Genomic DNA, 26,185 nt, shown 5'->3' with positions numbered 1-26,185 from the left:
CACCAACACTTTGTTGTTGTTGCAGAGTATAAAATGTGATCTGGCCTGAGAAGCACGCATCAACGCTTAATATGGATTTTTAGACCAAGATGCATGCATCAACCTTCTGGTTGCAGAGTATAATATGGTATTTTGCAGAGCTGCTTCCACCAACACTCTAGATGCAGAGTAAAATAAGGGATTTGTCCGAGGCTGCATTCATGAACACTACGGTTGCAGAGTATAATATGGGTTTTTACACCAAGATGCATGCACCAACACTCTGGTTGCACAGTATAATATGGGATTTTGTCTAAGCCACATGCACCAATACTCCGGTTGCAGAGTATAATATTGGACTGTGCCCGAGCCGCATACACCAACACTCTATTTCCAGAGTATAACATGGGTTTTTAGACCAAGGTGCATGCATCAACACATCATCACAGTTGCAGAGTACAATATGGCATTTGGAAACAAATACTATGGTATAGTATCTTTAATATCTTCAAGGTAAGCTCTTGAGATGTCAGCAGTGTGTGGATGAGCATTGTCTTTTTGAAATAACACACCTGATTCATTGTTTGTCCTCAATACAAAAATTGAAGAGGTGACACTCTGGCATGACTACGTACCAAGTTTCATTCCTGTTGGTTGATTTACTTTTGATGCAACTGTGTTTTTAAGGATGAGTGTATATTGCGCACCTGTGTTTGCCATTGCCAACATAGCAATAAAGAAAATTTACCTGAACTCACCTCACTTCCAGTCCACCATGGCCATCAGTGTAGATATATTCAGAAGCTCTGTTGCTATTTAAACGAGGCAGGTGGAAGGTGTGAAAATAGACTGTTGGTGGGCTGGAAGATAGCAATGAGCATTATGACGCCAGTTACTGTATATCAGCCACACATTTGCTTACCCTCATTACTCACAAATCTTTTTTTATCATTAAATTATGAATGCAATCATTTCTGACACTATATTTGACCACAGCATTGAAATGATTCCCCAGCTTCTTCCTTAAATTATTTTCTATTCCACCTTAAATAGTTCAGAAGCTGCAGGAGCCGAAATATAACTGCAGCACTGTGTGGAATATCTCTTGACAGTGCAATCACTAAGTTTTATTGGAAGCAACAAAAGCCTGGAATTAAATTAACCACGCTCCAGAAGCCTAAACATCTTACAGAACTTAGAGTCCCAAATTCTCATTATTATTATCTCTTATTATATCAACTGCTTTATATCAAACACTGGACAAGCAGCACAAATCAGCCGGGGTTAGATATTAAATACGGTTTCATTAAAGAACTCGATTTCAGCAGCATTTCCTCCATATTAGAAACATGTTTAGTACAGAACAGTGTTTTCTACTTTAAATACTTTGTGGAATGCAAACAAAATATATGATTGTTGTTTAATTTGATTCCCTCTAAACACATATTATTATGCAATAATCACATGTATTTTTTTATCATCATCAAAAACAAACTTTGTGGGTAGTTGTGCCAGACTGTCATGAAGTGACTTAGGACAGCAGTGGGTCATCTTCAGTGATGAGTCTCGCTTTGTGGTCAACTGAGTCGAGATGACAAACAAATCTGTGTGTGGAGGCGTCACAGTCAGTGCCAAGATTTGTTGTTACGCATCACACGCCCAGAAGACCTGGTGTGATGGCGTGGACTGTCATTTCTACTATTTTAAAAAGACAATGCTCATCCATATACTGCTGATATCTCAAGAGTTTACCTCTTACATTACATTACATTTGGCAGACACTTTTGTCCAAAGCGACTTACAATAGTGAAGCACAAATGTAATGTAAAAGTTAAAGGTAAAACATTTTTAGACAGGGCTTAAAGGAGGTCAAAGGGGAATAATAGGATAGAGGAGTGAAGGAGGGGAAGAAGGAAATGAGGTTAGAAGTAGTTAGTGTGTTAGAGGTGTTAGGAGAGTAAGTGCTCTTTGAAGAGCTCTGTCTTCAGGAGTTTATTAAAGATAGTGAGAGATTCTCCTGATCTGGTAGTAGAAGGTAGTTAGTTAGAGGTGTTAGGAGAGTCGGTTCTCTTTGAAGAGCTCTGTCTTCAGGAGTTTATTAAAGATAGTGAGAGATTCTCCTGATCTGGTAGTAGAAGGTAGTTAGTTAGAGGTGTTAGGAGAGTAAGTGCTCTTTGAAGAGCTCTGTCTTCAGGAGTTTATTAAAGATAGTGAGAGATTCTCCTGATCTGGTAGTGGAAGGTAGTTAGTTAGAGGTGTTAGGAGAGTAAGTGCTCTTTGAAGAGCTCTGTCTTCAGGAGTTTATTAAAGATAGTGAGAGATTCTCCTGACCTGGTAGTAGAAGGTAGTTAGTTAGAGGTGTTAGGAGAGTCGGTTCTCTTTGAAGAGCTCTGTCTTCAGGAGTTTATTAAAGATAGTGAGAGATTCTCCTGATCTGGTAATAGAAGGTAGTTAGTTAGAGGTGTTAGGAGAGTCGGTTCTCTTTGAAGAGCTCTGTCTTCAGGAGTTTATTAAAGATAGTGAGAGATTCTCCTGATCTGGTAGTGGAAGGTAGTTAGTTAGAGGTGTTAGGAGAGTAAGTGCTCTTTGAAGAGCTCTGTCTTCAGGAGTCTCTTAAAGATAGCGAGAGATTCTCCTGATCTGGTAGTAGAAGTTAGTTTGTTCCACCATTGGGGAACTCTGTATGAGAACAGTCTGGATTGTTTTGTGTGAATGTTTGTTTGGTAAAGCGAGGCGACGTTCATTGGAGGAGCGCAGCGGCCGGGAGGTAGCGTAAGTCTTCAGGAGTGATCAGTGCAGGTAGGAAGGAGCCTGTTCTGTATCACCTTGTAGGTGATTGTAAGAGTTTTGAATTTGATGCGAGCATCAACCGGTAGCCAATGGAGCTCAATGAGCAGCGGGGTGACATGTGCCCGTTTTGGTTGGTTGAAGACCAGACGTGCTGCTGCATTCTGGATCATCTGGAGTGGTTTTACTACACAGGCCGGGAGGCCAGTTAGCAGGGCATTGCAGTAGTCGAGGCGTGAGATGACGACCGCTTATACCAGGAGTTGGGTGGAATGTTGCGTCAGAAACGGTCTAATTTTTCTGATGTCATAAAGTGCGAAGCAGCAGGATCGAGCAACTGAGGCCACATGGTGCGTGAAGGATGCAGATACCATGCCATTTCCAACCTCATCTCCATACCTTTCTATATCTATACAATCTAATAAATAGAAGAATTGAAGATATGGGGCGCTATGTTACTGATCTATAGGTGAATCATTTACTGTGCAGCTGGATTTAGGTCGTGTCCGTGTGTTTTTGCAGTGAAGAACACCTTGCACGGCTCGAAACACAAAAAAAGGCTGGTACTAATTCCATTCCATCTTAAGAGACACTATTTTAACCTGTATTAGGTGCAATTTGCTTTTCCCCAACCAATATTATTTACCTTTAGTGCTTCAAACATATTTATATGATGTTTCAAACCAAATAATATCAGTAAATATCAGACTCAAAAGTGTCTCACAGAAACTACCTGCTTTACTCAAACTAAAGCTAGGTATGGTGTGCGCACTACTTTATATAGTTTTTTTTACTATGTAGTTATTTTGCACTAAACATTTTTGTTTTATTTAGACTAAAAAGTTTTCATTTTTGTGTATAGTTTTTTTGTGTATAGTAAATCAGTTTTTTTATTAGTTGGAATATTATTGGCCATATTGGCCCTGATGATTAAAATACTGAAAGGCATAGGCTGCTCTGAGTATCAGGTTTTTAGTATCTACATGTATCCTAGAGGTGTGATTATTGATTATCAAGAAAAATAAATCCGCCTGATGCTGTTTCTCCATGTACTTTATCAAAGTAATAATTAATAAGCCATATAATGAACTATATATCATCAATATTATCAATATAATATGTTTTCAACTCATAAACACTCTAGTCTTAACATTTTTGAAAACATATCTTAGGTGTGAATATATTTAAAGTCTATACACTCAAAAATAAGTAAGAAAAAAACAGGCGCTTGGTAAAATTTCAAGCAAATCATGATCAGTTCCAGGAAAATAAAACAATTCTGCTTCCTTTTACATTTTAAATGATTATATTTTAGAGCAGCCGTATGTCTTCTGGAGTAAAAGAGATCAGGGCATGTGACTGTCTGATATAATTACTGTGTTATAAGACCTGAAAAAAAGAGGAACTGAAAACAAAAACTGAAACAGCCTAGAGTTCAAAGGATTTAACAATTTAAGATATGGAGCATGAAGTGTTTCAACTTTCATTTACCAAATGCATGTGTTATAAATATTAATAATCATAAAGTCATGAACAGATCATATGTAAGGACTCTTATTTAATTTCAGCTGATTCCTCATGTAAGTTTACAGAAGATGTTCAGCTTTAACTTCTTTAACCCTTGTGTGGTGTTCGGGTCTGTGGGACCCGTTTTCATTTTTCATCAAATGATACTAAAAAAATATTTTTTCTAACTCAAATTCATTGGCATTGGCTCATTTTTAGTGAAAAACATACATCAAAACACATTTTCGATAAACACACACTGTACACCCCCCCCCCCCCCCCACACACACACATTTATATTACATACAGTATGTTTGGCCAAGGGCTAATAAACATTGCTTCATTTGTAAATCTGAAACTAAACAAATTTTCTACTCATATCTTGAGTTTAATTCATTTTCTTTTACATTTTATTAAAAAACTAATAAAAAAAAGAGTAGCACTTTTTAAAAGAAATGTAACATAAGAAAGATAAAGGGCAAATATTAACCATGTAAGCTTGTGTTTATATTGCTTTCAATTTAGGTGAAGCGAGCATGTGTAAAGCATTTTAATGTAAAATTGCTTAATTTTGCTGAATTAAATACAAGTAACAAAGTAAACGAGGAACAAAAACATGAACACCACACAAGGGTTAATTTAGTACCAGAAGAGCTGGTTCTAGGCCGACGATTACATAACAGAGAGCAAGAACTCTCTTTTAAAAGGGTTAAATGTAGTTATTTTCCTCAAAGAAAGCAGCTAAACGTCAAAATTCCATCAGTTTCCATCATCTTGGGCATCAATGGTTTCCTCAGAGAGGTAAAAGTCGACTTTTCTATCTTTATATATTTTATATCTTTCTATAGCTTTTATCTTATCTCTCCTGGCAGAGACATGTACCACGGAATCGCAGCTCTGGACCCGGAGCGCCTGAACGTCTTCAGAACCGTCAGAGAGATCACAGGTGAGTCATTAACCACGTGTCACTCTGTAGCTGTATACCCAACATACAGTCAAACAGTCAAAAGTTTGGACACACCTTCAATTCAATTCAGTGTTTTTTAATTATTTGTTAAAAATGTTCTACATTGTAGATTAAGACCAAAGTACTCCAAACTATTTTGTACATTCTTTAAAGGACCACCTCTTGTTTAGAGGACAGTTTTGCACATCAATTTTGCAAATCAATGTAAAACGAGTTTATTTCAGGTGATTTTGGATAACTTCTTTTTGTCTTAATTAACAAAAAAATTGACGCAGTGTAAGGGACCGTTTGTGTGCTTAAATTATGTAGCAAACAATATATATGATACTAAAGTTATCCTAACTATGAAGAAAAAAACATATGGAATTATTTAGTTTACAATTTATTTAATTAAAAAAAACGTTATATAAACCAGAGCATGTTTTATATTTTAGATTCTTCAAAGTAGCACTTTTTGCTTAGATTAGACAGTTTTGAACATCTCTGCTGGATTTTCTCAGTCAGTTTTATGAGGTAGAATCACCTGGAATTCTAAAGGCTTTCAGTTAACAGCTGTGCTGAACTCATCAAGAGTTAATTACTTGAATTTCTTGTCTCTTAATGTAAAGTTTTTGAGCATCAGTTAAAGTAAAGTAGTGAAGAGGTAGAGTTACAGGTATACAGTGAATAGTGAATATTTGAGTAATGTTCTAATCCAGATTAGGAGAAGCAACTACTACTCAACTAAATAAAGAAAAAAATACTTTAAGAAGAAACGAAGGTCAATCAATCCGAAAAAAAATATATATATAATTTCAAGAACTTTGAAAGAATCTATAAATTTAAAAACAGGAATGCATATACAGCTCTAGAAAAAAAATGAAGAGATCACTTCAGTTTCTGAATCAGTTTCTCTGATTTTGCTATTTATAGGTTTATGTTTGAGTAAAATAAAAAATATTTTATTCTATAAACTACAGACAACATTTCTCCCAAATTCCAAATAAAAATATTGTAATTTAGAGCATTTATTTGCAGAAAATGAGAAATGGCTGAACTAACAAAAAAATGCAGATCTTTTAGACCTTAAATAATACAAAAAAAACAACAAGTTCATATTCATAAAGTTTAAAGAGTTCAGAAATCAATATTTGGTGGAATAACCCTGGTTTTTAATCACAGTTTTCATGTTCTCCTCCACCAGTCTTACACACTGCTTTTGGATAACTTTATGCTGCTTTACTCCTGGTGCAAAAATTCCTCTTGATTATATTCCAGAGGTTTTTAATTTGGTAAAATCAAAGAAACTCATCACTCAAGTGGTCTTGTTTTTTCAGAGCTGTATATAAATACATGAAAGGAAGTTGAGCAAATAAAACATGAAATATTTTATACTGTCTACAATCAAATAAAAATCTAAGAAAATGATACAAAAAACTCTTTTGTATGCTTCACAATTTTTATAGGGTAAGTAACTTGGAAACATATATATATATATATATATATTAGAAAGTGTATTGGCTACATCTTGAATGTAAAAGCATGTTAACATGGAGTACCGATTTTAAAACAGTTGAATATAGAGGCAAATATATTAAAAATACAGAAATATAATTTTTTTGTTAGTATGCAGAAGCTTCTTGCTGGAACATCTGCGTGATCCATCACCTCTCTGTTTATTAGTTTTGCGGCTCTTTAGTCTTTGAGCATTGGCTGTTGTGTATTTACGCTTTTGGTGAAGGGGAATATTCATTTACGTGACAAAATATAAGAGTGAATACAGCCGGCGATGAAGTGTTTCTGATATTAAAGCTCTCCGTCACTGTGAACCTGCACCGCCGGCTGCGCCAAATAGCTAATGAAGTGAAACAGTCCCTTCATTACCGGAGCGCTGTCGGCGGGAAGAGCGACGATGCCGCTCCCTCGTATTCAGGACGCGCTGTCCATCATCTCAACGAGTTCGGCCTGCAAAATTACAGCTGATGACATTAAAATTCTTCTCTTTAACCAGCATGATAGTGCTGCAGTTATTCCCCCTCCTCAGATCATCATTCTTCACAAATAATGAACTTCTGTAGTTTAGAGCTTCCAGGAAACATAAAGGAAAAACCAACCACAGATGCATATAACTGTGTGTGGTAGACGGATGCGAGTGTTGGGCTCAGACAATGTTAAAGCTTAGGATGCAATAAAAGAGACATAAGTAAATCAGCTATACATTTTAGACTAGTTTGTATTGTTGTGCTGTGTATATATATATACATATATATACAGGGGTTGGACAATGAAACTGAAACACCTGTCATCATTTTAGTGTGGGAGGTTTCATGGCTAAATTGGAGCAGCCTGGTGTTCAATCTTCATTAATTGCACATTGTTGCACCAGTAAGAGCAGTAAGAGTGTGAAGGTTCAATTAGCAGGGTAAGAGCACAGTTCTGCTCTAAATATTGCAATGCACACAACATTATGGCTGATATACCAGAGTTCAAAAGAGGACAAATTGTTGGTGCACGTCTTGCTGGAGCATCTGTGACCAAGACAGCAAGTCTTTGTGATGCATCAAGAGTCACGGTATCCAGGGTAATGTCAGCATACCACCAAGAAGGACCGACCACATCCAACAGGATTAACTGTGGATGCTGTAAGAGGAAGCTGTCTGAAAGGGATGTTCGGGTGCTAACCCGGATTGTATCCAAAAAACATAAAACCACGGCTGATCAAATCACGGCAGAATTCAATGTACACCTCAACTCTCCTGTTTCCACCAGAACTGTCCGTCACCACAATCAATTATTGTGCTCTAAAACCAGGTGTTTCAGTTTCATTGTCCAACCCTTGAAGAAAATCTGCTCTCTAACAAAGACTTTTCTTTCAGGCTTCTTGAACATCCAGTCGTGGCCGGAGAACATGACCAACTTCGGGGTCTTTTCCAACCTTGCGACCATCGGGGGGAGATCACTGTACAGGTAAAACATATATTTACAGGGATTTTATTTATATATACCCTGCTTTATTTTAAGGATTTTTACACCAAGGTTATCATACATCATATCATACATCATTATTCATACAGGTGCATCTCAAAAAATTAGAACAAAATATGATTAAGAAAGTGAAATTTGAAACTGTAGATGTATTACACATGTATTACAGAGTGATAAGAGAGAGAGTTATCTGTTTTTTTTTTTGTTGTTGTTGATTATGATTATGGCTTACAGCCATCGAAAACCCAAAAATCAGTGTCACAGGAAATTAGAGTATTATATAAGACCAATTGGTACTTTTGGCAGTGTGGGCAGTGTGCCAAGTCCTGCTGAAAAATGAAATCTGTGGTGGAAAACACCCGGCAAACCCGACACTTACATCAACAATAAACAGAATATAGAATAAAATAACATTACTGTTCACACAAAAGCGCTGCGCTGTTAAGATACGAACGCGCCAAAGTCAGAGCTCACCTGGTTCTTAAAGAGAATGACAACTGACACACTGATTGGTTTATTTCACGTTACGGCCAAAATTAAACACACCCATATTAAGTAAGATAATTAGTTCATGCCTTTAGCTTATTTCGAGACACACAATGCATTTTTTGAGCCCTCACAATACTGAAGGCACATTGTCATGCCCCTAAATCAATGTGTGCAAAAACACTATTAAACACAATTAACCAGTGTGTTATAGATCACTAAAATAGGGCCCAAAAACTTAAAATGCTACTTTGGGACAATAACTTGCCTTGTAAAAAGGTAAAGTATAGTTAAGAGCATTAAAAGGATGTTCAAATTAGGTAAAGAATACTTAAAGTGCATTTTCAATTTAAAATAATTCATGAAAATATACTTCCTCTGTATTTCCGTAAAATGTATTTTAAGCAATATGCTTCAAATATATATATATAGTTGCATTAAACACTGCTTAAAGTGCACTTTAGTGTAGCATTTTTTTTTCAGTACCATCAAGGTCTGCACAATATGTGCATCAATACGCAAATTAGTATATTCACAATATACCACAAAAAAGGTGTTTAAAAAAACATACTCAAATCTGCTTAAGTTTACAGAGGTTGTACCAAAAAATCAGCACTCAAAAGCACAATTTTATTAGTTTTTATGTTACCGTATTTTTCGGACTATAAGGCGCACCGTATTATAAGACGCACTATCAAAGAACGCCTATTTTCTGTTATTTTTCCATACATAGGGCGCATCGCATTATAAGGCGCGTTAAGTGACACTAGAAAGGGTGCCTATATCAAAGTGAACAGGGGTGGCGCCATGTTTCCCTTCCCCCACCGGGGGTGGTCGCTTGCCGGTGGAGCATCTCAGTATACAAATCTAACGTTAGCTCTTTCAAAGTCAAACGAGTGCTGGATATTAATCTACACAGATTCCTCTCCTGAAAACTGTTTATTTGGGTGAGTAACGTGGTTCAGTTTATTTACAGTAAGCTTAGATTTCCAGATTTCCACTAAGGCTTGCTGCACCAGCGTTAGCATAGCTATCCGCTAGCACGCTAGCTAGTCACCTAAACTAGTAAAGTTAACCCAAACTTAAACGACAGCGTTACACTGAGTAATCCTGCGTGTTCTGGTAAGACAGTGAGATATTAGCTAGCGATTCGTCCCCCGTAGCTTGTTTTAACACTGTAAACAAGCAGATTACAGGCTGATAAAACTCACCTCTGAGAGAGTTAGCGCTTAGCATCTAGCTAATGCTAGCCAGGCAAAGCAGCACAGACTTACAGGCCGATAACTCACCTCTGAACGGTGAACGCTTAGCGATTAGCATCTAACTCTAATAATACTGCTCCAGCAGTATTAAAAGTGCTAAATTTAGAAAATACTGATCTCTGAACAGTGAAAAAGCTAGCTACCTAAGCGGTTAGCATCTAGCTAATGCTATTGCTGCTCTGCACGGAGTGTGTGTTTACTGCTCCTTACACCTGACGGGTAAAATTTAGATAATACTGATCTCTGAACAGTGAATAAGCTAGCTAATGCTATTTGCTACTCCAGCCTCGGAGCTGCACGGCTCTGGACTCTGTATAGCACTGAAACTCTGTATAACGCTGCACGGAGTGTGTGTTTACTGCTCCTTACAACCTGACGAGTAAAATTTAGATAATACTGATCTCAGTGAATAAGCTAGCTAGCTTAGCGGTTAGCATCTAGCTAATGCTATTGCTGCTCAGCCTCGGAGCTGCACGGCTCTGGACTCTGTATAGCACTGAAACTCTCTATAACGCTGCACGGAGTGTGTGTTTACTGCTCCTTACAACCTGACGAGTAAAATCCATACAAAAGGCGCACCGTATTATAAGACGCACTGTCAATTTTTGTGAAAATTAAAAGTTTTTAAGTGCGCCTTATAGTCCGAAAAATACGGTATATATAGCTTAAATTCAACTGAAATATACTTAAGTTGCCATAATTTGTTCCAAAATGGTACATTTAGTATGTATTTGAGTACATATTTTAATTTTGAAAAGTATGTACTTTTCCATGTTAAGTATACTTTTAAAAAATATACTCAATACATTTTTTTTTTTTACAATGAGTGTAAAAGGCAATACAAAATTGAAAATAAACAATTGCCACTATGAGCAGGAGGTCGCAGGTTCGAACCCCCGCACATGCAGCTTTGCCATCAAGCTGCCGGCGCTCAGAGGGAGCACAATTGGCCCTGCTCCCTCCAGGTGGTTACAGTAGATCGCGCTCTGTCCCCACATTACTCCTAGGGTGATGTCTGCAGCTCAGGGCGTCTGTGAGCTGATGTATCAGAAACGAGTCGCTGCGCTTTCCTCCCAACGTTAGCGCTGTGATGCTACTTGGCAATGTATCGGAGGAAGCATGTGTTAGTCTTCACCCTCCTGGTGTGTTGGGGCATTACTAGTGATAGGGGGAGTCCTAACGAGTGGGTTGGGTAATTGGCCGTGTAAATTGGGGATAAAATAAAATAAAATAATGGAACTGAAGTTTTTGTTTCTGTATTGTATCAATAACCCTCACTAGCGTAACCCTTATCTGCAGTTGAAACACAGATCAGTTGAATTCTTATTATCATCAGTTCATTAAGTGCAGATCTGCAGTTCCCGGGTCCGGCTCCGCTGCTTCAAGAGGCGTTCTGGCTTTTCTCCAGAGCAGCTTGGAAAGCGAAGCTCCCTCCGCTGATCATACTAATGAAGCAGTTTGTCCTGTTCAGGCTCCTCCTGACTTCCCCCTTCAAACGGACGCTTTGATGCACTCAGAGCCCTGCTTTGATTAATATGCTGTTTTTTTTTTTATATCGCTGCTTCACTCCACCCTCGAATCATCAGATCAAAGAGTGTCACTTTTTTAGATCAGTTATTTCATATTTATTTTTGGAAGCAAACATTTACATTACTAGTTTAACGAGTGCAAAAAATGGCTGAAATCTTGTGTTTTCTTCCAAGTGTACATCAAACACACATAGCGCATTTAAAATCCTTTAATTTTCCAAAAAAAAAAAATAATAAGAAAAAAAATCGACAGTGCTCCTTATGTATGATTTTTTTTTTACCAGTCAGGTATTAAGGAGCAGTAAAGTCACTCCACTGAAGTACAGAGTTATAAGGGTGAGTTTTCAGTGAAGTTTCTCCAGCACTAGGGCGGGGAGCAGCAGCATTAGCATTAGCTGCGCTAAAAATACACAGCAGTTAACTGAAAGCCTGAATTCCAGGTGTCTCTACCTCATAAAGCTGACTGAGAAAATGCTATTTTTTCATAGTTTGGAGGGTTTTCAACAGCGCTGTATGGACATATATACTGACATTTTAGTTACATAAAACAAAAACTTAACATGCTTCAAAAATTTCTTATTTATTTGCAAATAAAAATGTGAAATTTACCCAGAGCCACTACTTCAGATGTGACACTATAATAAGCATAGTGACAATAAAAACACAACAATTCAGCTGAATGAATGGTAAAATGGTAAAAGAGAAAATTAAACTAAACTTAATTCAAAGGAAAAACTCATTCATAAAAGGAGCTAACACTGCCTCCAGCCAGTCTGAACCACATTCATCCCTGGGGACAAAATAATCTGTAATAGTAACATTCATAAAGCTTCATAGAGAACACGATCATATTTCCAGTATTTACACATGATATCACTCAATTAAACTCAGTTAAACCTACAGTTATTCTGTCTAACAGTTAAACCTGTTGCACTGTACGGCTAATGCCGGCTAACGCCTTTAAGACTAAACTGTGAATCACCTAACCTGCTAAGCTAACAGTAGGTTCAGCCGATCAGGTATTACTTTAGATCAAGTCCAGGCAAAAACAACTTAAAACAGGGGTTGGACAACGAAACTGAAACACCTGGTTTTAGAGCACAATAATTGATTGTGGTGACGGACAGTTCTGGTGGAAACAGGAGAGTTGAGGTGAACATTGAATTCTGCCGTGATTTGATCAGCCGTGGTTTTATGTTTTTTGGATACAATCCGGGTTAACACCCGAACATCCCTTTCAGACAGCTTCCTCTTACAGCGTCCACAGTTAATCCTGTTGGATGTGGTTGGTCCTTCTTGGTGGTATGCTGACATTACCCTGGATACCGTGGCTCTTGATGCATCACAAAGACTTGCTGTCTTGGTCACAGATGCTCCAGCAAGACGTGCACCAACAGTTTGTCCTTTTTTGAACTCTGGTATGTCACCCATAATGTTGTGTGCATTGCAATATTTAGAGTAAAACTGTGCTCTTACCCTGATAATTGAACCTTCACACTCTGCTCTTACTGGTGCAATGTGCTGTTAATGAAGATTGATCACCAGGCTGCTCCAATTTAGCCATGAAACCTCCCACAGAAACTCCCCCGCTGTAAACGCGAGTTCTCACTCAGTTTTCTTTCTTTCCCCCTCCAGTGGAATTTCGCTGTTGATCTTGAAGCTCCGCTGGATCATCTCCCTCCAGTTCCAGTCCCTGCAGGAGATCAGCGCCGGCAACGTCTACATCACCAACAACAGCCAGCTGTGCTACTACAACACCGTCAACTGGACCGGGCTGTTCCGCACTCGCGGCCAGAGAGCCGTCATCAAGAGCAACAAGGACCTGCGAGAGTGCTGTGAGTGCAAATATTCTTTTTTTTCTGATATATATCGAGATATTAAACAATGCAGAGCTCATGACATCACCACCTGTGCGCTGTCTCGCATCTGGACCAATCAAGAGGAGAGTCAGCAGTGTCGAGCTCAACTCAAAACCCGAGGAAAACAGCAAAACAACAGTAATCGGCCCTTTAATCAGGCATTAAATTGGCTTTATTCTGGGATTAAAAGACTGAATTCAGCTGTAACTGGAAAAATATCTGTGCCGCAAAACTGTGCTGGACTGAGGTGCACAGCTTTTAACACGTGCTCACGTTTACAAGCACGTTCCCAACCATGGAGGTGTGGATGGAGGTGTTTACTCCCCCTCCCCCAGGCGCTTCTCAGGCAGAAGCAGCCTGTCACTCACACAGACACAGAGACAGCGCTGTGTATCTACTTCTTCTTGTGTCAAGAATCAGCATCAGCAACTTGACGTGTTTGATTTAATCGCCTTAAGTGACACCCTACACATCCTGTGATGTGACTATTGCCCATGCACACATCGCCATGACGATGCGTAAACGATATATATCGTGCAGCTCTACATGGGATTTCCGCTGTGTTCACTGGATACAAATACAGCCAGAACTACTTCTTCTTGTGCTTCAGTGTATGAAGTGTAATTTAAACATAATGAGAAGAAATTACTGCTGTTGCGTAATGCTCTAGTGTGAATAAAGAATACATTTGGAACAAGTTCAACTCTGTCTTTAACCCATGTAAAATTATAGAGTCACAGCGCAGCAATTTTACAGCTATTTTTAGCTCTTTACCGATATAGCTGGAGATAGGAGCTCATTCTCCAAACATCCAGCTTGCTTTATAGTTCCACTCGCTGGCCACTTTATTAGAAACACCTCCTTTCCTCATACTGGCCACTTTTTTGGAAACACCTACTATAGTACTACCTTGTGCTTCTTCCACTCTCTGTGGCCACTTTATTGGAAACACCTACTGTGGTACTACCATATGCTTCTTCCACTCACTGTGGCCACTTTATTAGAAACACCTTCGACCTACTATAGTACTACCTTGTGCTTCCTCCAACCATGGTGGCCACTATATTGGAAACACCTACTATAGTGCTACCTTGTGCTTCTTCCAATCACTGTGGCCACTTTATTAGAAACACCTGCTGTAGTACTACCTTGTGCTTCTTCCAATCACTGTGGCCACTTTATTAGAAACACCTACTCTACTACTACCTTGTGCTTCCTCCAACCATGGTGGCCACTATATTAGAAACACCTACTATAGTACTACCTTGTGCTTCTTCCAATCACTGTGGCCACTTTAATGGAAACACCTACTCTACTACTACCTTGTGCTTCCACTTACTGTGGCCACTTTATTAGAAACACCTACTATATTACTACCCTGTTCTTTTAATTATTGTGGCCACTTTATTAGAAACACTTACTAAAGTACTACCTTGTGCTTCCACTTACTGTGGTCACTTTATTAGAAACACTTACTAAATAGTACTACCTTATGCTTCTTCCAATAATTGTGGCCACTTTATTGGAAACACCTACTATTGTACTACCTTGTGCTTCTTCCACTTACTGTGGCCACTTTAATAGAAACAGCTACTACCTACTATAGTACTACCTTGTGTTCTACTCTCTCTCACTGTAGCTGTATTGTGATATGCGTGTTTTATATTCAGCTCAGCTGCAGATGGTGTGTGATAAGCTGTGTTCTGAAGAAGGATGCTGGGGTTCTGGTCCAGATCAGTGCCTGTCCTGCAAGTTCTACAGCCGGGGGAAAACCTGTGTGAAGTCCTGTAACCTCTACAGTGGGTGAGTGTGTCCACAGGGCTTAGATAACACCTTTACTCTACAGCTCTGGAAGGAAAAAATAAAAGATCATTAAAAAACAACAATGTTCATTTTACTCAAACATAAACTAGTTTATATTATAAAGTGTTGTGTGTGTGTGTATGTGTTTTCTCAGAGATGTTCGGGAGTTTGCTAACGGTTCAGTGTGTGTGGAGTGTGACGGCCAGTGTGAGAAGACTGGAGACAGAACCGTGACCTGCCACGGCCCGGTGAGCTGATTTAACCTCTGCAGCAGAAGCAGCTCTGCAGTTTATTTATCTTGTTTATTGTAGGTTTGGTGGGATTTTGTGATGCCTGCTTCAATTGCGTTAATAGTGCAAGTTCTGTAAATAACTATTTTGAGGAAAGAAATCTGTGTAGATTAACATCCAGCACTCGTTTAACTTGTCTGACTCGTCTAAAATGTTTTTTTTTTTTTTTTTTTTTTTTAAGAATTACAGTTTTGTTTACTTAAATTAGCTTAGCATCCAGTGGTGAGATCTTCTGAATTTAGTAGGAAAACATGGCGACTCCCCTGTTTCTACTACTAGTTACTAGTTACTAGTGTTGAATAAAATGCGCCTTAGAATTCAGAGCATCTTATGTATGAAAAGATCCATTTGATGCTGTAGTGGAAAGATGGCTATTGTTAATATTTTAAAACGTTATGGTACTGAATTATTGAAGCTCTGGGAAATAATCGATTTCCCGGTTGACGTGATGATGAAGGACATGATGAATTTGGTACAAAATCTCTTTTTAAAGTCCTTCACAGTTGCGATTTGTGAGGTTTGGCACCCAGGTGAGTAATCTTTACCCCACTGCACCGCAGCCGTTCCTGAAGCTCGTTCCTGAAGCTTGATCCACAGCGTTACAGACAGACTCATAAATAATGACTCCAGCTGAGTGTACAACACCTGTCAGCTCCTCTCCGCCGCCAGGTGAACGCCTGTCCGTCTACTGCTCAAACATGTATAATTAACATCCTGAAACACGTCAGACACGCCGAGAAGTCCACCAACCGTGTGACACACGGCACAGGTGATACAAATACTAACCAATCAGAAGAGATGCTGTGATTAATACAGTGCAGAACTTTCTCTATACATATCTGTGAGAAGTATTAATAGTCTGAATGGGCCAGAACCAGAACTCTCATTGTGAAGTCGATGATTAGAATAACACTGCTGAGGTAAATGTATGATTAGAATAGCACTACTGAGGTAAATGTATGATTGAAATATCATTTCTGAGGTGAATGTATGATTAGAATAGCATTGCTGAGGTAAATGTAGGATTAGAATAGCAGTGCACTAAGGTTAAGGTAGGATTAGAAATTAAAATAGCACTGCTGAGGTAAATGTATGATTTAAAAAAGCCCTGCTGAAGTAAATATATATATATATATATATATATATATATATATATATATATATATATATATATATATATATTCTTTCTCTCTCTCTCTCTCTCTCTCTCTCTCTCTCTCTCTGCTGCAGGGTCCAGATCAGTGTACGAAGTGTCTCCATCTGAAGGACGGTCCAAACTGTGTGGAGAAATGTCCTGACGGGCTTCAGGGAGCCACCAGCTTCATCTTCAAATACGCCGAATCCAACAACGAGTGCCACCCCTGCCACCCCAACTGCACCCAGGGGTAAGAGGGCTAATATTACCACCTACAGTGGACAGTGCAGTGCAGACCGGCAACATCTGGCTTGAAGTGTCCATGTGCACAGACTCAAAATGCAGAAATCACAATTACATTCAATGCAGGAGACCACGCCCACATATCCCACAGGCCTCTACAGCTTCCAAGGGACATGGCAAAAGTCATGGTACAAGTCAATTCACGAGGCTTTTATTGTCAAGAGGCTTTTATTGTCATTACATCTGAGTACAGGTACACAGTGTAGTGAAATTACGTTCCTCCGGAACCATGGTGCAACATAGAACAACAAGCAATAGACAACATAAAGTGCAGGAGTGACGACAGTGCAACATAAAACTATAAAATTAAAACACTAAATAACAATAAATACAATAAATACAAAAGACAAGACAATTAAAGACAGGACAGTGCAGTACCGATACGGTATAATAGAGTGTTTAGTGAGGATAAGGTGCAGAGATGTGTAACATACTGTAACATATAGAACATATATAATCACAGCAGTTACTGAGGTAGAGAGTTTATAGTTTTTGAGAGTAGCAGCAAACATTGCTGAAAGGAATAAAGACATTTCAGTCTCTGTGTGCTGAGTGGGTGTCTGTGTGTGGGTGAAGTTCAGTCTATGTGTGTGTAAAGGGTGGTGGGGGGTTCAGTTCAGTTTTGTCTGAGTGTGTTGGGTGTGTGGTTGGTCTCTGTGTGTTGAGAAGTCTGACTGCCTGGTGGATGAAGCTGTTGCAGAGTCTGGTAGTGGAGCCTCTGTGTGTTGAGGAGTCTGACTGCCTGGTGAATGAAGCTGTTGCAGAGTCTAGTAGTGGGGACTCGGATGCTCCTGTATCTTCTGCCGGACTACATCAGAGCGAAGAGTCCGTGTGAGGAATGGGTGGGGTCTAAACAACTTTAGAGATGGAAGACATAGCAAACATAATCGTTGACTAATCGACTAATCGCAAAAATAGGCATCAGATTAGTCGACTACCAAAATAATCATTAGTTGCAGCCCTACTGTTTGAAGAACATCTTTCTCTACCACTCTATCTGTCTCTCTCTCTCTCTCTCTCTCTCTCTCTCTCTCTCTCTCTTTTCCACAAAATCAAAGCTCCCTGTAAAGCTCTTGCCCTCCGTTCTCTGTAGCGTCCCGTTTCCTTCATCTCCATGGTGACAGTTGTCATCGTTGGTTACCGTCAGGCGTGCACTGATCCTCCGCAGCGTCGAGTCGCCCGGGCAACGACTTCCCAAAAAAAAAATAGAGAACCAAAGATGACACCGGGTCCCTGAGACAGCCGGCGCAGGAGAACACAGCGCCACGGCGGCGTGACGTTCCCCGTAACACAGTCCGACAGCACAGAGAACCCAGCCGCTGATCCTCTTCACATTCTGCTCACTGCTCTGAATAGCACTACTGTGGTAAACTAATGATTAGAATAGCACTACTGAGGTAAATATACAACTAGAATAGCATTTTTTAGGTAAATGCATGATTAGATTAGCACTGCTGAGGTAAATTAAGGATTAGAATAGCTTTGCTGAGGTAAATGTATGATTAAAATAGCACTGCGCTAAGGAAAATGTATGATTGATCCTGAAGGTAAATTATCCTCTTCACATTCTGCTCACTGCTCTGAATAGCACTCTGTGGTAAACTAATGATTAGAATAGCACCTTCTGAGGTAAATGTACAACTAGAATAGCATTGCTGAGGTTAATGTATGATTAGATTAGCACTGCTGATCTAAATTAAGGATTAGAATAGCTTTGCTGAGGTAAATGTATGATTAAAATAGTACTGCTGAGGTAAATGTATGATTAGAATAGCATTGCGCTAAGGAAAATGTATGATTGATCCTGAAGGTGAATGAACCCACTTCACATTCTGCTCACTGCTCTGAATAGCACTACTGGGGTAAACTAATTATTAGAATAGCACTACTGAGGTAAATGTACAATTAGGATAGCATTTCTGAGGTAAATGTATGATTAGATTAGCAGTGCTGAGGTAAATTAAGGATAAGAATAACACTGCTGATGTAAATGTATAATTAGATTAGCAATGCTGACGTAAATGTATGATTAAAATAGCACTGCTGAGGTAAATCAATGGTTAGAATATCACTGCTGAGGTAAACGTGTGATCATAGTAGCACTGCACTAAGGTAAATTAATGATTAGAATAGTTCATAGTTGAATTGGCCACTTTTAATACTACAAAATAAAATAACATTTGCGTGTTTTAAGCTGCACAAGGTGTACTTTTACAGTGGTTACGATAGCAAAGACACGCTGACACGCCCTAAATAAAGCTGCATGGTGCACAATTGACAGCTCACCTATATATTGCCAAAATAGGGCCCTGTGTGTATTATATTATACAGTAATTCAAAATAAAAGCACATGGGATGAAAACATTTGCCATATTTATACTGACACAGCTTGCAGTTAGCATTTTACAGCTAAACACACAAACACTCTCACACACACACACACACACACACACACACACACACACTCTCACACACACACACACACAGTGCAGGAGGTGTAATGTTGCACTGAGTCAGTGTTAAGGGAAAGTGTAAACGCTGGGAGAGATTGAATTCCCTGCTATGAGTTTTAATTTGCCTCTCGCTGTTCCCCTGCCGGAGCCAGTTCTGCTCTGAGTGGGTTCGGTCCAGAAGGGGCCGGGAACCACCGACCTATTACCGATATTAAAATCACAGCGGGCATAAATCTCTGAAATAGCTTTCTGGCGGTCTGTTACATGCTATTCATCATGATATGATTATATGTATTTTTCTGTATGCTTGCTAAGTTCAAATCTATGCTTATATTGAAGCATGTAATCAATCCAATACAGGCAAAAACTGCAGCAAATGGACTGTGTTGGTGATTTTATGCGGCACATGGATAAATATTATTATATTGCACAAAACTGAAGCAGTAAATATCTGTTTGTTGGCTTGTTTCAATGATATATCGTATTTTTCACACTTAAAATCAACAGTGCTCCTTATAATCCGTTGCAGCTTCTGTATATAAATTCTACCAGTCTGGACTGCTGAGGTAAATGTATGATTAGAATAGCATGACTGAGGTAAATGTACAATTAGAATAGCACTGCTGAGGTAAATGTATGATAAGAATAGCACTGCTGAGGTAAATGTCTGATTAGAATAGCACTGCGCTAATGTAAATGTTTGATTAGAATAGCACAGCTGAAGTAATTGTTTGATTAGAATAGCACAGCTGAGGTAAATGTATGATTAGAATAGCACTGCTGAGGTAAATGTATGATTAGAATAGCACAGCTGAGGTAAATGTATGATTAGAATAGCACAGCTAAGGTAAATGTACGATTAGAATAGCACTGCACTATATATATATTTATATATATATATATATATATATATATATATACACACTGGCAGTATTTTGGACGTGGGATAAACCGCTAGCTGAGAGTTACGAACCGCCCTGGGTTGCCAGAACACTCAGGGTTCATCAGAAAATTTACGTTCATTGATTTTGTGCCTTATACTCCGGTGCGCCTTATAGTCTATAAAATGCGTTTAAATATATGAAAATATATTAATATTTCATATTTTTGGTTGCAGATGCACTGGACCCCGCATTCAAGACTGCATTGGACTACTGGACAGGTGAGAAAATCACAGTTTATACTGTGATTTATAGCTGTGATTTATAGTTATGAATTATGATGTGCCCGCATTCTCCACCAATCTGAGCTCAAAGGGAGTGGGTACCACTTTTTAAAAAAAGACTACCTTTATAAAGGGGTTATGAATGGTTTATAAAGGTGATTATTAATGTTATTAATTAGGCTTCAAATACTTTAAAATTAATTAATAAGCCGTTAATAAATTAGTAACAACATAGATAGAAATGACAACAGTTAAAAAAAAATGTTACTTTGTGTTTTCCACCAATCTTCATTAAACCTGTCATATTAATATATTTAAAAGTATGTTTAACTCTTTACTATAAATTAAATGACTAAGCGAACAACAGATCACTGTTTCCTTTTTCAATTAATGTGTTGTAAGTTGCTTATTAATGGTTTTAAGGCATTTACAACCTAATCAACAATTTATTAATACTTAAATAATTAATCTAATTTATAAACCATTTATAAACGCTTTATAAGGGTAGTCTTATTTTAAAGTGGTGCCAACATGTGGTAAGATTCCGACCAAGATGGCATATATTTTGGTCTGAATCGCCACCATCCCCACTGTGAAGCATGGTGGTGGGAGCATCAATGCAACTCATTCAGAGTAGTCATAAGATGACTAGGCTAGCCCAGTCTGACTTTTATTTTTAAAGCAAGCATTATCTCTTCCCACAAAACTCCATTTGATGTGATTCTAAATATTCTGGTGTCGCAGGACCCCTCTGATAGTCGCCGGGACGATCGGTGGGCTGTTTGTGGTGGTCATCATAGCTCTGGGGTTTGCCATTTTTGCCCGCCGCAAAAGCATCAAGAAGAAAAGGTGTCTGCGGCGCTTCCTGGAGACCGAGGTGAGAGCGTGAGTGCCTGTGGGAGTGAGAATAGAGCCGTTAGCGGGGTGTGATGTTCGGAGGAGACCATGCAGAGTGAAGAACAGAGCAGAGGAAAGAACAGTCCTGCTCAGATATGTTTAAATTCACTGAATTAATACAGTGTTTTACAGATCAGAGCTAAAGGGGTTGGACAATGAAACTGAAACACCTGTCATCATTTTAGTGTGGGAGGTTTCATGGCTAAATTGGAGCAGCCTGGTGGACAATCTTCATTAATTGCACATTATTGCACCAGTAAGAGCTGTAAGAGTGTGAAGGTTCAATTATCAGGGTAAGAGCACAGTTTTGCTCAAAATATTGCAATGCACACAACATTATGGGTGACATACCAGAGTTCAAAAGAGGACAACTTGTTGGTGCACTTCTTGCCGAAGCATCTGTGACCAAGACAGCAAGTCTTTGAGATGCATCAAGAGCCACGGTATCCAGGGTAATGTCAGCGTACCACCAAGAAGGACCAACCACATCCAACAGGATTAACTGTGGACGCTGTAAGAGGAAGCTTTCTTTAAGAATGTAATGATGTCATTGATAATAGTTTGATTTGCTGTTTTTCTTGGACTCCAAATTCTGGTTTATGCAAAACCGAATGGCCATTTTTCCTAAATTTGACATTGTATTACTCCAAAATGCTACAGTAATACCACTTGATATTAATGCAATTAATATTATAGAAGGACTTCTTCAAGAATTTAATAGTGACATTTGATAACAGTTTGATTTGCTGGTTTTATAGGACTCCAAAATCTGGTTTATGCAAAACTGAATGGCCATTTTTCCTAAGTTTGACCTTCTATTACTCTAAAATGCTACAGTAATGTAACTTGATACACATACATTTAATAGTATTGTAAGGCTTCTTCAAGAATTTACTGGTGACATTTGATAATAGTTTGATTTGATATTGTTATTATGATTACTATTATTATGATGATTTTTTTTTTTCGCGAGAACAGTGAGTGATTCCACTCATAACTGCATGGTTATTCATATTGAAGGACTCCATAACATTTAATGGAAGTTTTTAGATGTTTTCTTCTTGATCTTGTTCTGCAGCTTCCACTTATTTATGGACATCCAGACTCAGAGTTGATTCACATCTTGTCGATTCAGAGTTTAACGACCTTAAGAGTCGAGGTTTCAGAAGCTGAGACACGACACGTTCTCTCTCAACTATACTTTCAAGTGTTTCTCTCCCAACAGACTGGAGAGGAGAGTTACTGCAGAATACTAACCAGCTCATATCCAGCAGCTCCTTCAGGAGCACTCCAGCGCTGAAATCATCTCAGACATAATCACACGGCATCCCAGCATTCCACTGTACCCCGATACTGTTACGGTTGGGGTAGGTGTGGGATCCAAGTGCAGAGAAAATACGGAGATTTATATAATTAATATATAATGGCGATATATATAGGATAGGATATATAGGATATAGTTTGATTATTTATTTTTTATTATTCAGTTCTAGTAATGGTTTTGAAATAATAATTTTAAAGGTGTTGTGCTTAAGCAACTGTTTCTCCAAGAAAACTGGAGAATGGTTGGAAAAAATACCTTACAAGAGGTGTGGAAAAAAGGCGGGAAATAGAACAAAGGAAATTCACAAAATGGCATGTTCCAACAAAAGACAGCTTTCAACTTCAAATAAACCAAACTAAAACACAACCAAACTCAAAACTGGCTGAGCACCTCTTAGTCCTCCCTTTATGCTCTCTTTCGAGCTATTTCCTTTTCTTTTCTTTTCTTTTTGTGTGGCTTTCTTTACAGATCAATCTACCCTCTTTTACCGGTCACCCCTCGGCGAAGGTGCAACAGTGAGGTCTGGTTTGACTGAGGTATATATAGGGTAGTGCACAGGTGCAGCTGGTTGACGCTGATCACCGCCGGGGATTCTGGGAGTTGGAGATTTGGGATCCCAGGCTGCGTCCAGAAACTTTTGCTACTCCTCCTCTCCTACTCCTCCTTTCCTACTCCTCCTCTCCTACTCCTCTTTTCCTACTCCTCCTCTCCTCTCCTCGATTCCTTCACCTTCTTCCGGGGTAGGAGAGGAGGAATGGAGGGAAGGAGCTGGAATTGGGGAAATGGGACAGCTGATCCCTTTTAGATAGGATGTTGACTACCGATGAACTTAGCCAATCACAACCCTCTCTTTTAGCACATGCCAGATACTGCCCAGCCAATCACAGCTTCAATATTAAATTATCTCAATAGTGAATTATGATTTCATTGAATGTAATAAAACAAAAATTAATAAATATTAAATATAATAAAAACATATTACATATTGCATATATGTTGTAGTGAGAAAATATTAGTTTAAATAATATATATGTGGTCAGTTGTGTTAACTGCATAAAGAACATTTAAGCTCAGTTCCGGAATATAAAGCCAGGTGGCAAAGGAAGAGCGTGTTAGCTTATATAAACTATAAATTATATTACTACTTTACTGGCTGTTTAGTTAGATAAGTTAATTAATAGTTAATTAATACGTTTATGACATATATTTGTGTGTTGCTTCTTCATTCCCGTGTGCTCTGTGGGCGTGGATTCAGTGATGTCATTCAAAAATCCCTAAAAGTCTTCCGGAGTAGGATGCTTTTATGTACCCTCCATTGGAAGCCTCTTCGTAGAGGATTTTAAGCGGCTTCTTTCGTCTCCTACGGTATTCAGACAGGCGGCAAGATGGCATCACGAAATCAGTTTCCAAATCACGGAGGAGAAGAGGAGGATCAGTAGGAAAAAGGAGACACTTTTGGGGTTTCTGGACGCAGCCCCACTCTACCATTTCCTCCCCTATGTCTACCAGTCCCCCTACTGGCAGCCGGCGGTGCAGTACTGCCCATCACAGATACGCACCGTTCTGTTTGTTTCTCGATTTAAAATTCAGCCCCTCTACCGTAAGCAGTTCACCGGGTCCAGAGCTGCAGATCCTGAGCGCGTTCCAGCAGATCTGGAAGCTTTAGAAGCTCAGGAACGGACTGAGCTCGCTTTAATGTTTAGTTTAAGCCCGCTGAGGATTTCAGCAGCACAAGAAAGGACAGCTGGTCTGGAATCTTCAGCACTGCAGGCTGGAGGAACATCTCCCCTTAATGTTTATTTTACAGGCAGCCGAGGAACGTCTGCAGTCTGCAGATCTGGACAGCTCTCTGAAGATTCCGAAAGTCAAATTCTTATTCTGGATAAATATGTAACCTTACTCTTCTTTGTTGCATCAGAAAAAAATAAGAGGGCAATTAAAAATTATAAGTTTCTTTGATTTTACCAAATTGAAAACCTCTGGAATTTAATCAAGAGGAAGATGGATGATCACAAGCCATCAAACCACCAAACTGAACTGCTTGAAAATTTGTGCACCAGGAATGAGTAGCATAGAGTTATCCAAAAGCAGTGTGTAAGACTGGTGGAGGAGGAGAACATCATGCCAAGATGCATGAAAACGTGATTAAATATGATTAAAAAACAGGGTTATTTCACCAAAAATTTATTTCTGAACTTGATGAAAACTTTATGAATATGAACTTTGAGTTTTCTTTGCATTATTTGAGGTCTATTTTCCTCATTTTCTGCAAATAAATGCTCTACATTACGCCATTTTTTGGGGGAATTTGGGAGAAATGTTAAATGTTAAAACAATAAAACAACAATGTTCATTTTGCTTAAACATAAATCTATAAATAGCAAAATCAGAGAAAATGATTCAGAAACTGAAGTGCTCATATATATATATATATATATATATATATATATATATATATATATATATATATATATATATATATATATATATATATATATACATATTTCCAGAGCTGTAACATTTTCACCAAGTCTCTTATTATTGATTCATAAGATTTTATAACACTGACCTTAAAACTGAGGAAAATGAGACCTTTTTTAAATGTTGTTTTGTTTCTTTTGTGACCTCCTGGATGAGTTGTCCATGCCCTTTTGGAGTAATTTTTTGTCGGTCTGCCACTTCTGGGAAGATTCACCGGGGTTCCATGTTTTCTTCATTTATTTCTCCTAAAAATCATCAATGATTAATTAAGAGAATTAGTAGATGCATGACTTTTGTGTGTTTCGAGCCGTGCAAGGTGTACTTTTCCTGTCGTTACGATAGCAAAGACACACTGTCACGTCCTAAATCATGACCTTAATCATCATTAGAACTTCTACAGTCTTCTACAGATTCTACCTAATGATTACGTATGTAGTGATATCAATCTCCACAGCCATGTTATTATTATTACTAAAGAAATAAAACAGTTAATTTTAATCAAGATCATTTAAGATTACTGAATTAAATACAGAATAAATGTAAACACAAGCAGAAATGTGTTCCTGTCTCCGCCGTCTGCATCCAATCACATTCACTCCCACGCCTGATCCTCTTCTGGAGGGCAGTGTGGAGTATATCAATCAGACTGGAGGACTCTCTGATTCATTCTCTACTTGATCAAACACTTAGAGAAGCTTAAAGAAGCTACAGCACACACTCCGCTACACACACACACACACACAAACACACACTCTGCTACACACACACACACACACCTGTTCACCATCCACATCAGCCAGCCTTCACTCCTAAATGAACAAGTGCCACTTTATTACACAGCAATTATCTCTCTAATTCTGTTTCTCTCTGACAACAGGGGGCAAATAGAGTCATAGCAGCTCATTAAACACAGCTCATATAACTCAACTGCAGCGTCTGATCTCAAACCTGCTGATTACCGTATTTTTCAGACTATAAGGGGCACTTAAAATTCT

General features: G+C 38.7%; 1 protein-coding gene across 1 annotated transcript in view; it reads left to right on the top strand.

Annotated features, from left to right (window-relative positions):
- Window positions 1-26,185, top strand: part of LOC103038099 (receptor tyrosine-protein kinase erbB-4) — a 241,984-nt gene that overhangs the window by 174,669 nt on the left and 41,130 nt on the right. Inside the window, exons 10-17 of the mRNA XM_049473047.1 lie at window positions 5,145-5,218; window positions 8,095-8,185; window positions 13,116-13,315; window positions 15,010-15,142; window positions 15,297-15,390; window positions 16,663-16,817; window positions 20,441-20,485; window positions 21,233-21,365. Coding sequence (XP_049329004.1) covers window positions 5,145-5,218; window positions 8,095-8,185; window positions 13,116-13,315; window positions 15,010-15,142; window positions 15,297-15,390; window positions 16,663-16,817; window positions 20,441-20,485; window positions 21,233-21,365 — 925 coding nt within the window. The remainder of the gene's footprint in view (window positions 1-5,144; window positions 5,219-8,094; window positions 8,186-13,115; window positions 13,316-15,009; window positions 15,143-15,296; window positions 15,391-16,662; window positions 16,818-20,440; window positions 20,486-21,232; window positions 21,366-26,185) is intronic.

The sequence above is a fragment of the Astyanax mexicanus genome, unplaced genomic scaffold (assembly GCF_023375975.1).
Source record: "Astyanax mexicanus isolate ESR-SI-001 unplaced genomic scaffold, AstMex3_surface scaffold_33, whole genome shotgun sequence".
Classification (NCBI taxonomy): domain Eukaryota; kingdom Metazoa; phylum Chordata; class Actinopteri; order Characiformes; family Acestrorhamphidae; genus Astyanax; species Astyanax mexicanus.
This window is presented reverse-complemented; position numbering and strand designations above follow the sequence as displayed.